This window comes from Triturus cristatus, chromosome 10, assembly GCF_964204655.1.
Source record: "Triturus cristatus chromosome 10, aTriCri1.1, whole genome shotgun sequence".
Lineage (NCBI taxonomy): Eukaryota > Metazoa > Chordata > Amphibia > Caudata > Salamandridae > Triturus > Triturus cristatus.
The window spans coordinates 1,160,471,551-1,160,484,896 of NC_140593.1; the positions used below are offsets into that span (position 1 = coordinate 1,160,471,551).

The 13,346-nt window shown below is 45.5% G+C and overlaps 2 protein-coding genes across 2 annotated transcripts in view; both read left to right on the forward strand.

The window, feature by feature from the left end:
* LOC146796826 (metalloproteinase inhibitor 3-like) overlaps positions 1 to 13,346 on the forward strand; it is a 58,772-nt gene that overhangs the window by 29,176 nt on the left and 16,250 nt on the right. Inside the window, exon 3 of the mRNA XM_085631379.1 lies at positions 979 to 1,052. Within this exon, the coding sequence (XP_085487505.1) occupies positions 979 to 1,052 (74 nt within the window). The remainder of the gene's footprint in view (positions 1 to 978; positions 1,053 to 13,346) is intronic.
* The window catches only part of LOC146796827 (metalloproteinase inhibitor 1-like), a 147,652-nt gene that overhangs the window by 29,165 nt on the left and 105,141 nt on the right, over positions 1 to 13,346 (forward strand). The gene's annotated exons all lie outside the window — the stretch shown is intronic.

Genomic DNA, 13,346 nt, shown 5'->3' on the forward strand with positions numbered 1-13,346 from the left:
GGAGCTTTGGTAGAGAAGCGTATAATTTCATTGAAGGAGAAGGGTAACAACAGTGTTTGTTCGATGAGGAGCCAGAGGGGAGTGAAGGGAGAAGATTCTGATGTGAGCCAGCTTGAAGCCTGACGTAATGAGAAGGATTTATGGTAGAGACGAAAATCTGGGAAATTGACTCCACCGTTAGATTTGGGTTTTCGAAGAGATGCTAAGGAAATTCTAGATTTTTTGTTTTTCCAAATACATTTTGACAGACATGAATCAATATGTTTAAAGTAGACTGCGGGGATATGAACGGCTAACATGGAGAAGATATATATTAGGATAGCGGCTATCATCATCTTGATCGAATCCAACCGCCCCCACCAAGAAAGAAAAGAGGATTCCAAGTGGAGAAGGATTTTTCAGTTCGAGACAAAGCTGCAGACATATTCAGTTTGAGTGAAGAGGCAATAGATTTAGAGAACCAAATACCTAAATATTTAATCTTCGTACTGTTCCAGGCAAACCCAGTAGATGAGAAGAAATGGGGAAGGCAGAATTTGGTGAGAGGAAAAATTTCAGTCTTATCTGAATTAATTTTGTATCCGGAGACCTGTGAAAATGAATTGAATTCAGAAAGTAAAGGGGGAACAGATGTTTCTGGAGCAGAAATGAATAAAAGAATGTCATCTGCATACGCGGAAAGATTCAATTGGTTGGAGCCATAAGGAAAACCGGAGATGGACTCTTTGGAACGTATAGAGGACAAAAAGGGCTTGAGGGCTAGAACAAAAAGAAGTGGAGATAAGGGACAGCCTTCACGAACGCCTCGTTGAAGAGGAAAGTAAGAGGAAACCTGGCCATTCACTAGAACTGAAGCTTTAGGAGCAGAGTACAACAGGGAGATAAGAGATATGAATTTAGGACCAAAACCATGCCAGCGTAGTGAAGCAAACAAGAAAGACCAGTCAACTCTGTCAAAAGTCTTCTCTGCATCAATAGAGATAGCAGCTAAAGGAATTGAAAGAGAGGAAGCTTTATTCAAAACATTGAGGAAAAGACGAGAGTTATCAGAGGTAAGGCTACCTTTAACAAATCGACATTGCTCTTTACCAATGAGATGGGGCATAAAGGGATCTAAGCGTAAAGCAAGCAATTTAGCAAATAATTTATAGTCCACATTAACTAAAGAAATCGGCCGATAATTTTTACAAAATTTGGGATCGCAGCCATCTTCAGCTTTAGCTTCAGCTTTACCAGATAAGTGAAACCATTGGAAAAGAGTTAGGAGCTTGGGGAGTAAGAGATCAGACAAATGCAAATAAAATTCAACTGAAAAACCATCTGGACCTGGTGATTTTCCTTCAGTGAGAGTATTCAAAGCGGTGGAGAGTTCATGTAATGAAAGGTCAATTTCAAGATCCGGAAAGTTAAGATGAGAAGTAGAGGGGCTAGGAAGTTTCTCAAGATAAGCTTGAATAAGAGAAGAAGTGGGAGGAGATTCTGGCGTATAAAGAGTTTGGTAAAACAGTTGAAATTGGTCAAGTATTTCCTGATCTTTGTGTAATTGTCAGACCCCCACAATTCTTACCTCGTGTTTGTGGAGGGATCCCACAGGGACAACAGGAACAACCCCTACCTGAACCCTTCTGTTACTGGAAGGACTAAATACACTAGCCAGTTCAAGGAGGGAACCGGGGGAGGTTGCCAGGAAGGGTGGTGCGAGCGGGACAGTGGATGGCGTGACGGGACACCCTTCGTGGCTCCTTGGTCTGTGTAGAAGTCCACGATACCTAAGGCAAGAGAGGAGACAGGGGTGACTAAAGCGCTGGGGTTAGCGAGAACATGCATATCCCCTGAGCGTTTGGGGGAGACACAATGCTATGTGGAGCAGGACTCTCTTCTTGGTTACCTGTGTGCGAGGTGTTCTTGCACTGTGGAAGTACAGGCGATGACATCTCCGAGGTCCTTGCGGATTGTGAAGATCACCAAAGGAAAAGACCCAGAATGAATACCAGGGTCGAACGCTCCTGCGCTGGTTGGAAATATCAAGTACCAGGAAAGCGCCACTGCGCTAGAGGGAGAAAAGACAGTTTTGGCGACTTCGTGCCGTCGCACGAGTCGTCTAAGCAAAGGAAAGCGCCACTGCGCTCTGGGGTGAGGAAAGGCAGTATGGCGACTCCGTGCCGTCGTACGAGTCGTCTAAGCAAAGGAAAGCGCCACTGCGCTCTGGGGTGAGGAAAGGCAGTATGGCGACTCCGTGCCGTCGCACGAGTCGTCTAAGCAAAGGAAAGCGCCACTGCGCTCTGGGGGAGGCAAAAAGACAGTTATGGCGACTTCGTGCCGTCGCACGAGTCGTCTAAGCAAAGGAAAGCGCCACTGCGCTCTGGGGAGGTAACAAGGAATATGGCGGCTCCGTGTAAAGTACGAGTCGTCTAGGCGGGATCTTTGGGCGCCCTTGCGCGGTCCGGACCGACTGTCCGGTTGCTGGGAGAGCCTTCGCTACGCTCCTGCGTGCCTGCGAAGCTCAGTGAAGGAATCCGAAGCGCCGAGCCTGCCGTTCTCTGTTGTGATAAGCCAAGGTAGCCGGAAGTGCCAGCCGTCCAGCCGGCCGGCGGTCGGCCACTACGTGCCACCGAAAGACTAGACTGCAACCTGCCGGAAACAACAAGGGGGAGGAGTCCCGTTTCGAGTGATGAGGGCCCTGCTTCCGGTTCGCTGGAGAGAGGCGCAAGGGAACATGACAGTAATAGAGAGTTATCAGAAGAATAAATGGAGTCTATAAAGGTACGCTCTTTACGTGATTTGAGGTAGTTAGCTAAAAGCTTCCCTGCTTTATTGCGATCACCATAATAACAAGCACTACTATGAAGAAGTATCGATGAAGCATTATCAGTAGTGGATTTATTGAATTCCAGTTTAGCTCGAGTGAGGTCCGGTGAGATGGAATTAGTCAAAGAGGAATAGAATTTGCGTTCCAAAGATTTAATATGAGCCAGTATGGTTTTCTGTTTCTGGAGAAAATATTTCTTCTTCTTAGAAACAAAATCAATAACGAACCCCCTTGCAGTAGCTTTAGAGTCCCAGAGAAGATGGGATGGAGTACTGGGGTCACTATTGAACAAAAATAAATTGTTAACAAAGGAACGAAAAGAAGAGGAGAAGTGAGGATCAATAAGAAGAGAGTTGTTGAAGCACCAGCGGGAAGACTTAGGATGTGGGGGGAGTAAGTCAAGGTCTGTTACAATAGGGGCGTGGTCCGAGATGACTATGGGTTCAATAGAAGAAGATAGTAAGTTTTGAGATAAAGATTGAGAGAGAAAAATGTAGTCAAGACGAGAGACAGATGCATGAGGAGGAGAGAAAAAGGAATAGTTAGAGTATCAGGGTGAGATAGTCTCCAAGAATCAATGAGATGCGATTGAGAGATAGTATCCAGAAATTGTTTGTGAGTCTTGAAAGGTGTAAAGCGAACAGTTGACCTGCGATCAAGAAATGGATCCACAATCTGGTTACAATCACCACCTAGAATAAAGAGGTCATCTCTATATTGAATGGGGAACAACCTTTACAACGCAACTTTTACAACGCACTACCATTACAACGCATTTTTTACAACGCATAATCCATTACAACGCATGACATTACAACGCATGACACTACAACGCATTTTTAAAAACTACCTTTACAACGCATTCCATTACAACGCATACTACCATTACAACGCATACCATTACAACGCATAATATTACACTATACTATCCAACACTTACCCTACTGATGCACCCCCTGGAGTTAGAATAGTAAATTTTACCCCTATACTATCCAACACTTACCCTACTGATGCACCCCCTGGAGTTAGAATAGTAATTTTTACCCCTATACTATCCAACACTTACCCTACTGATGCACCCCCTGGAGTTAGAATAGTAATTTTTACCCCTATACTATCCAACACTTACCCTACTGATGCACCCCCTGGAGTTAGAATAGTAATTTTTACCCCTATACTATCCAACACTTACCCTACTGATGCACCCCCTGGAGTTAGAATAGTAATTTTTACCCCTATACTATCCAACACTTACCCTACTGATGCACCCCCTGGAGTTAGAATAGTAATTTTTACCCCTATACTATCCAACACTTACCCTACTGATGCACCCCCTGGAGTTAGAATAGTAATTTTTACCCCTATACTATCCAACACTTACCCTACTGTTGCACCCCCTGGAGTTAGAATAGTAATTTTTACCCCTATACTATCCAACACTTACCCTACTGTTGCACCCCCTGGAGTTAGAATAGTAATTTTTACCCCTATACTATCCAACACTTACCCTACTGTTGCACCCCCTGGAGTTAGAATAGTAATTTATACCCCTATACTATCCAACACTTACCCTACTGTTGCACCCCCTGGAGTTAGAATAGTAATTTTTACCCCTATACTATCTAATACTTACCTTAAATGTAATTTAATATTATGCGTTGTAATGGTATGCGTTGTAAAGGTAGTATGCGTTGTAATGGTAGTGCGTTGTAAAGGTATTTTTTAAAAATGCGTTGTAGTGTCATGCGTTGTAATGTCATGCGTTGTAATGGATTATGCGTTGTAAAAAATGCGTTGTAAGTGCATGCGTTGTAAAAGTGTGCGTTGTAACGTCATACATCCATATTGAATACATTTGTTCGTAATTGAAGGCCAGAAAGAACAATCAAGTTGTGTAGGGCCATAAACATTAAAAACAGTTAAGGGTACATAATCAATTAGTAGCTTAGTAAGTATCCATCTACCATCAGTATCATTTTCTTGTGACAAAACCTTACATTTTAATTTATTATGACATTAGATGGCAACACCATTCTTTGTATTGGTAGAAGATGAAATTAAGACCGTATCCACCCAGCCTCTTTTTAACTTAATAGACACAGCCTCAGTAAGATGAGTCTCTTGTAAAAGAACTATGTCAGGGTTATAAGAAGCTAGGTGCGAAAGGACTCTCTGCCGTTTAATAGGGTTAATAAAACCTTTTACATTCCAGGAAATTACTCTGAATTTAAAAACATCAAATATCTAATAGAAGCAGAAGCTACAGCAATAAATAGAGAGAAGAGAATGCCAATAAATGAGAGAAAGAACAAGCGAAAAAAGAGGGTAGAGCCAGAGAAAGAACTGGACAGAAACAAAGAAGAAAAAATTAAGACTGTACATATTAGAAAATGGGGAAGAGGCACAAACAAAGGAAAAATGAGTTTGATCAGAAAGTAAGAGGGAAAGAAAAGGAAGAGAGGGAAAGGAAAAAAGGGAAAAGAATACAAGAAGAGACAGTACATATCCAAAAAGGATGACTGAGATTAACATACCTGAGGGGAACATAAAATAGGAAAGTGGGGCTATGGCGACACTCAACAAGACGAGCCTCCCGAACACGGGAGTCTAGACCGCACCAGGATGGGAGATGTAGGCGAAGAGCCATATGGGTTGAAGGGGAACACATCAATCAATCTAAATGAATAAGTAAAAAGGTGGTTAACATAAGGGAAATGCACAGGGAAATACATATGAGTGAATACAACAGAGCGACAAACAACTTGGAGAAATAAGGATACTGGAGCATTGATATGTCTAAGGAGAACAATGATAAAAAGGAGATATACATTGGTAAACATTGGAAGGAACCATATTGAAACTATTTGAGGACTATGAAAAAGCGAACCTACAGTCTAACAGATAGAAATAGGAGCAAAAACATAATTCGAAAACCTGCAAGGAAAGAGAAAGTTAAACAGTCAACCACAAGAAGAAGTGTAAGTTTTCATGCCACTATTAGAATGAATATGAATAAAGTTTTTAAGCTCAGCAGGGTCTTGAAAAGTCCATGTTTGATTTTGGTAAGTAACTTTGAAGATACATGGATGAAATAAACCGTATCTGGCACTAAGAGTTAGCAGAGGAGCACGAACAGTCAGAAATTATTTTCGTCTTGATGCAGTAGCATTAGAAACATCTTGAGAGAGAAACACTCTCTGACCCAACCAGGAGACTTGGTGTTTAGATCTAGCGGCAGAGAGCACTGAAAGAAGATCCGTGAATTTCAAGAAAAGAATGATGACTCCTCGTGGTTTGGTTGATGTAGATGAACGAGGACCAAGTCTGTGAGCCCTTTGGATACTGAGAGAAGTGCTAGCTGGCATATCCAGAAGTTTCGGAAGGAAGGAGGAAAAGAACGACACAGAGTCATCACCTTCCAGAGATTCCGGCAAGCCATAAATGCGTAGGTTATTCCTCCTATTTCTGTTTTCTAAGTCCTCAGTATGTTGTTGGAGAGTGAGAACTGACTTTTCCAAAGAGGAGATGCATTGAGAATTGACTTGTATCTCTGAACCCTGCTGCTCCATAGATGTCACTCTGTTATCCATAGTTGACCATTTCTCCTTGATGTAGCGTTTAAAAGTTTGAGAATTGTAGGGGTGCGTTATATTCATTGTTAGTCGGCACCCGCATATAACCAAATGTGTACTCAGGGATTTCGTGTGCAATGTATTACAACTGTATAACCTATATCGATTTTAGTAGAAGTGCTAGCTATGTACAAGCACATGGTAAACGTATTAGAGAAATGTATAGTGTTTAGCTACGGGAAATGCAATGTGGTGTTAGAAATGTGTACCCCAGACTTCGTGTCTGTAGGTTGTTTAGGTTGACCACACATGAAAGAAAGACGTAAATGTCAATACTGTGATTGAAACCTGCTTGTGTAACCGAAGTAGTGGCCAGAATTCGCATATATCGTTGAGGCGAAAGGCCTGGTATTTTCTTATGTTAGCCAAGGGCAATAGGCCAAAAAAAGGATTTATTCCAGTAGAGGTTTTAGGCTGTAGTAAATTGCAACTTAAAAGATGTGAAGAATGTCTGCTTTGCATGATCTCACCCCAGGTGCAAGGACAGTTGCTCGTTAGTAGAGAAGCTCTTTGTTCGTAATTTGAATTATGTAGAGAAAGCCAGACATGGGAGTGTATTGGAATGTGCCAATCGTAACTCCTAGTGCGGATGGCGTCTGGGACTCAAGGCCAAGCGATGGACGATGGAACTGGACAGCGCTCTGTGGAAAAGTACTGAAAGACGACCCCGGAAGGAGAGGAGGCGCAAAGGGCGTGTTCGGAGACTTGGGGTACTGTATTAGAGACAGCGCCCCGAGGGTGGAGGCAGAGCAGAGCGGGGCAGCCCAAAGCAGAGGAAGGCTAGGCGAAGGGTAGAGGGGGCAACTTAGACCAAGCTCTCTAAGTGAAGACTTCTTATGAAGTTTCACTCTGACACCTTTTATTCTGATGAGGGTCTCAAGGGATTGCTATGTAGGGATGTCACCTAGTACAGAGTAGGGACAGAGATGGTATGGTTCAGTGTCCCTAGTATCGACATTTGCTTGGTAGTGTTCTACCTCATGCTTTTAGAGATTGTACTTTTAGTTATTTTTAGCCGTATGCGGATTCTTCGTAGAGTAGCCTTTGTTTTAGTGCCTATGTACTTGTTGTGCCTCGTGTTGAGGACTTTGTATCTCCAAATTTTTATGTTGATAATAAAAACCAGAGAGCCAAGAGATTAAGTTTCGAGTCCTTGATTATGGCAAATTGCAGACTGTAATTGTGATAACGGTAATTTTCCCTCCATGCTATCAGGCAAGTAAAAAGTTCCATCTGACCAGAGTGGGTTCCAGTAGATAATTGCGAGATACTAAAATAGGCCGGAGCAGTTGGTAGCAAACGAGGATGGTTTCTTACTGATAGCGAGGGAAGATTAGATAAGGATAAGTGACCCTTGAGGCCCAAGAGACGATAAGTGATGCTGAATCATCAGATGGCGAGCAGCAGACGGCGGCAGATGAGCATCGACGGCGAGTAGCAGCACGGCCGAAAGCAGCAGTTCCAGGAGTGAGTATGAAAATGAGTGGTTGTAGATTGCGGTGTTGATTTGTTGGGTGATGTCTTGCGGAGTTGTTGTGTATGTCGTGTGATTGTGAGATCAGGCTGTGAGCGCGCGCAGCCCGGGAATTGTGGTGTAGAAGACACCTGAGATAGATTTTGTTGACCACCCAAAGGAGATCGTGAGGTACCATCGATCACCTGGACCGAGATAGGGGGAGCGAATGCGTGTGTGTATGGCAACTTAACGCTGGTCGTGGGTTGTGGTGAGCAGATCGGAGTGTTAGTAACCTATCAGAGGCGTTTTTGTCTGGCCGGACGGGGGCAGACGGGCGCCAATCGAGGTCAACAAGGTCGAGAGACTGTGGACGGACAGTCAGAGGCTGTGGACGGACAGCCAGAGAAATAACTTAATTGGTTATTTCAGTGTATGAATGGGACGTGAGTAAGCGTGAAACGAGTTTGGAGAAGGGAACTGCTGCGAACGAAGGAAGGTGACGTCAGAGGGTGTTGCGCTGTGATAGGCCGGTTGGTGTGAGTCGCGCTGTTATTGGAGGATTTGAGAACAAGAAGTAAATAGAGCGCGAGATCGAATTTGCTCATTATGAAGTGCCTTAGGGCTTTGCGAGAGTTGTGTAGAGGTGATAGGCATGTGGTTGTCCGCGGGGGAGAAGAAGCTCCTCCCGAGGATACACCGGCACATTACATGGCACAGAATGTGGGGTTACATACTATCGTTTGGATCGAGAATTGGCATAAGGTTACACAAGGTGAAGGGGAATTAGCTTTCCCGAGGTACGGCTCATTTAGATTAGCGGTGCTGTACCAACTGAAGACGGTGATGGGGTCCTTAAAACCCTTGCCAAGACCAGCACAGTTTGAAGCATTACATGCGTGGATCCGAGCAGCGCATGATAAGGAAAAGGGAAGAAGTCAGGAGAGGATGAGGAAGTCGATTAGGGCGTTTCAGGATGCCAAATGGGACGCAGCGGAGAAAAGATGGAGAGTGCAGACAATCGAGGAAGCGAAACTGTATCCCGCGATAATGGAGGAGACGGGGATAAGGAATGGGAAAGCACAGAAAGAGGATAGTGATTCTGATGATGATGTATTGCAAAGATTGCTAGACGAGAGACCACCCCCTTATAACCCGGATGAGGCAGATGATAGGTGGAGCGAGAGAGAGGAAACTAGAAGGGTAACAATCCAGCCTGAGACCCGAGTGGAAGGGTTGGTTTCGTTTGAAACTGCGAGTTCACAGGGTCAGTCTGAGTCTAGTGGGAGGATTGAAAGAGAGATGAGGTTACCGGATGCCTTGAGGGTACCGGTCACCATTGGACCGATTGTGTCGATATACAGTCCGGAATCAGAGGAAAGAGAGAGGTCAGAACGAGTGGCAGAAAGAACGAGGAGAGAAAGCGGAGAAAGTGAGTTGGAAGGGGCAACGGCCCGACCTCCAAGCCCTGTACAATGGAGTACACCATTAGCAGCGGTGTCGGATACATCTAGGGGCAAAGAGGACGAGAGACCGGTGAGGCCGAGGACTCTGATGGAGTCAAGATCAGACTCAGGGTCATGGGTACCGCCAAAGAAGCAAATGAGCTGGAATATGGGCCGAGCGGGGACAACCCCAGTTGCCTTTACGAGCCACTCTGCTCCCATAGAACTACCAGAGGAAAGGAGAGAGCAGGAATCGGAATGCGAGTATGATGAGGGACGTGGAGCAAGTTGTCAGGTGTTGAAAGGAGCCTTGAAGGCAGGAATGATAGATGTAGTAAGACTTAAAGCAGAGGCGGATGAAATAATATATGGGAATCTACCTCTTGAGAGAGTAGTGACATATACTCCAGATGAATTGCTTTTTGTAGCAAAAGATGTGACTCGTAAAGCACGAGTGGCACATGAGAAACTGGCGGGTTTGGCTAGAGAATATGGGGTGGATCTATCCAAGACTAGAGCATTGCAAGGGAGCCATAGGATGCATTGTACCGAGCGGGAATTGGAAGAGAAAAGGGTTGTTGGTCTAAGGTCACATACCAAGGAATTGATTGTAGCTATGAGAATATGGCTGATGCTCGACAAATGGCAAGAGAAATGGGCTAGGAAAAGGAATTCTAGGGGAGCGAAAGGAGGGAGCTCTGAAGGAGATTTGCAGGAGGTAAAGATCCTTCCTTTGAGAGAGGTGGCGAATGGAGGATATGTGCATGTACCATGGAGCAGGGGGGATTTGGCATCATTTACGAATGATTTTCCCAGGCTCAGGGAGAAGCCTGCAGAGTGGTACAAGCAAGTTGAGCGTTTCGTTAAGATTTCGAAGGTGTTGTGGATAGATCTGAACACCTTATTCGATATCGTAGTTCCGGGAGACCTGTGGAACGCGTGTAAAATTGCTGTTGATTGGCCGGACTATGAGCCTGATAGGAACATAGTTACAAATGGTCCGTCGCCCGTGGTAATGAGGCTGTACGATAAGGTAATTACGTGGTTGAAATCGAAGGTTTCACCCCAGGACATCGATTGGGTGAAGATAGACAGGACGGTGCAGGAGCCAAAGGAGACAGTACATGAATTTTATGAGAGACTTTTGAAGGCTTTTAAGCAGTACAGTGGTTTAGATGAGCTGGAAACGAAGGACATGGGACAGTTTGTGTCTAAGTTTGTGCTGGGTTTGAAACCCGAAGTCAGTCTCATGATACAGCAGCATTTGATCTGTTGGCAGAATAAGCCTGTAGATGAGATCTTGCGGTATGCTAGGTACTGCACGGATGAGATTGAGTCAAAGCACAAGAAGATGAAGGATAACTTATTGCTCATTCAGATGCAAGCGGCTCAGGGACCGCCGAATGGGGGTCCAGTGGGGCGAAGACAGGGAAATTATCAGACAGGGAATCAGAATATGCAGGGTCAGGGAAGGCCGAGACCCGTAGACCCTAGGACAGGAATAGATGTAGCGATCTTGAAGAAGACGACTGCTTGTCACCAGTGTCACCAGGTGGGACACTGGAGGCGTGAGTGTCCCTTGAACCCCTATAATCAGCCGCAGATGGAGGGAGGAATGGGTCAGGTCCCTGGGGCGGAACAGGTACAGACGGTGACTGTACCGAGAACGATGCAAGGGGGGACAGGCGTCTCGCAGGTGCAGGTTCCCCAGCCACCCAGGATGCAGAACATACAGCAGGGAGCTCGGACTTATTTGCAGATGCCCATGTTCGAAGTGGAAGAGGAGAGGGATGCAGATTTGCTGGCGCAGTTAAGTTTGGGTCAGGACGATGATTGCCTGCTCAGGGCCATACTAGAGGTAGATCAGAAGGGACCCTTTGTGGAAGCCGAACTCGATGGACGCCCTACTACCTTTTTGGTAGATACGGGGGCTACCAGGTCAACCATAAGATCAGCAGTAGTTCCGGGGGTAGCCCTCTCGGGAGAAAGTATACAAGTGGTTGGAGTGGCGAACAAGAGACTAGTTAGCCCCTTGACGGAACCGATTCCCGTCAGGATAGGAAACTTTAGGGATCGACATCAGTTCGTGGTGTGCGATTCTAGTCCTGTTTGTCTGTTGGGAAGAGATTTATTGTGTAAGCTCAATTGCACAATTTACTGTACCCCGAGGGGAGTAGAGGTACAGACCAGAGATGACGACGCGACCTTTAAGGTTGCAAATCAGCAGGGGTGCGTGGAAGTGTACCCGGCTCTGACAGTGGAGGAGCTTCCACAGGACTTGAGGGAGTCAGTTGCGACCGATGTGTGGGATCTAAGCGGAGAGGAGATCGGCTTAGTCAGGGGAGTGGAACCAGTGAAGATACAGGTTAAGCCAAATGCGGAATTCCCGAGAACCCCTCAGTATAAACTGTCGCCTGAGACGATTGCTGGGATCAAACCTGTGATTGAGTCTATGATTAGGCAGGGAATACTGGTGGAGATCATGGGTAGTCCATGTAATTCACCCATTATGGGACTGCAGAAACCGAGTGGGAAGTTCAGGATAGTGCAAGACCTGCGGAAAATAAACGACATAGTTGTTCCATGTTGTCCAGTGGTACCGAATCCATCTGTGATACTGTTCCAGATCCCATGCGAAGCTGGATGGTTCACAGTGATCGACTTGTGTCAGGCATTCTTTTCGATTCCCCTACATGAAGAGAGTAGATTTCTTTTTGCCTTTAGGCTAGAAAATCGTACATTAACGTGGTGCCGTATCCCACAGGGGTATACGGAGAGCCCATCAATTTTTAATCAGCTCTTAAAGAAGAATCTTGAAGGTCTTGTGTTGCCGAAAAACTCTGTTTTGGTGCAATACATTGACGACCTGCTTGTCGCATCAGAGACAGAAGATGCTTGCAGGGTCGATACCATTGCGTTGTTGAATTTCCTGGGAGAGAACGGTCACAAGGTGTCTCCAAACAAGCTGCAATACTGTTTACCTGAGGTACAGTATTTGGGGCACAGAATTGAAAAGGGTAAAAGGAAGGTGTCTCCAGATCGCATTGATGCGATTTTGAGAATGCCAGTTCCCTCGACGCAGAGGGAAGTTAGAATGTTTTTGGGAATGGTGGGCTATTGCCGCCAGTGGATCCCAAACTTTTCCTTCGAAGCGAAGCCTTTGCAGCGGCTGACGCGAAAGGATGTAAGTGATCCGGTACCATGGGACGACGACTGTTTGAAATCATTTCTGAGGCTGAGAGAAGCCTTATGTAGCGCTCCTGCGTTGGGAATGCCGGATTATAACAAGGCATTTGCATTGTTCTGCTGCGAAAGAGAAGGTTGCGCATTAGCAGTGTTAACCCAGAATCATGGAGGTGTCCGTAGACCAGTTGCTTATTTCTCAGCTACTCTAGATCCAGTAGCTTCTGCGTTGCCCGGATGTCTCAGATCCGTTGCGGCAACAGGTGTCAGCATTGAGAGATGTGAGAGCATTGTGATGGGTCATCCACTTACTGTACATGTGCCACATTCTGTTGAATTGTTGATGACTAGGACTAAAACGCAGCACCTCACGAATAATAGGCTGACTCGTTATGAGCAAGTTATTCTTGCAGCCGATAATGTGACATTGAAGAGGTGTGCTGTTTTAAATCCTGCTACACTGTTACCTGTTCTAAAAATAGATGATAATGAAGATTGTGAGGACCATGATTGTCTCGATGTGACTGAACTATGCACCAAACCGAGACCCGACATTGTCGACGAACCGCTCCCGGTGTCAGATGAGATTTTCTTCGTGGACGGTTCATGTTTAAGAGACAGTGTCGGTCGATTGAGAGCAGCGTTTGCTGTATGCACCATCACGGGTGTGGTTGAAGCCGCTTGTTTAGAAGGAGTACACTCCGCGCAGGTGGCTGAGCTCATAGCCCTGACTCGTGCCTGTTTGGCAGCCGACAAGATCCGTGTAACTATTTACACGGACAGCCAGTACGGGTTTGGTGTGGTTCATGACTTCGGACAGCTAT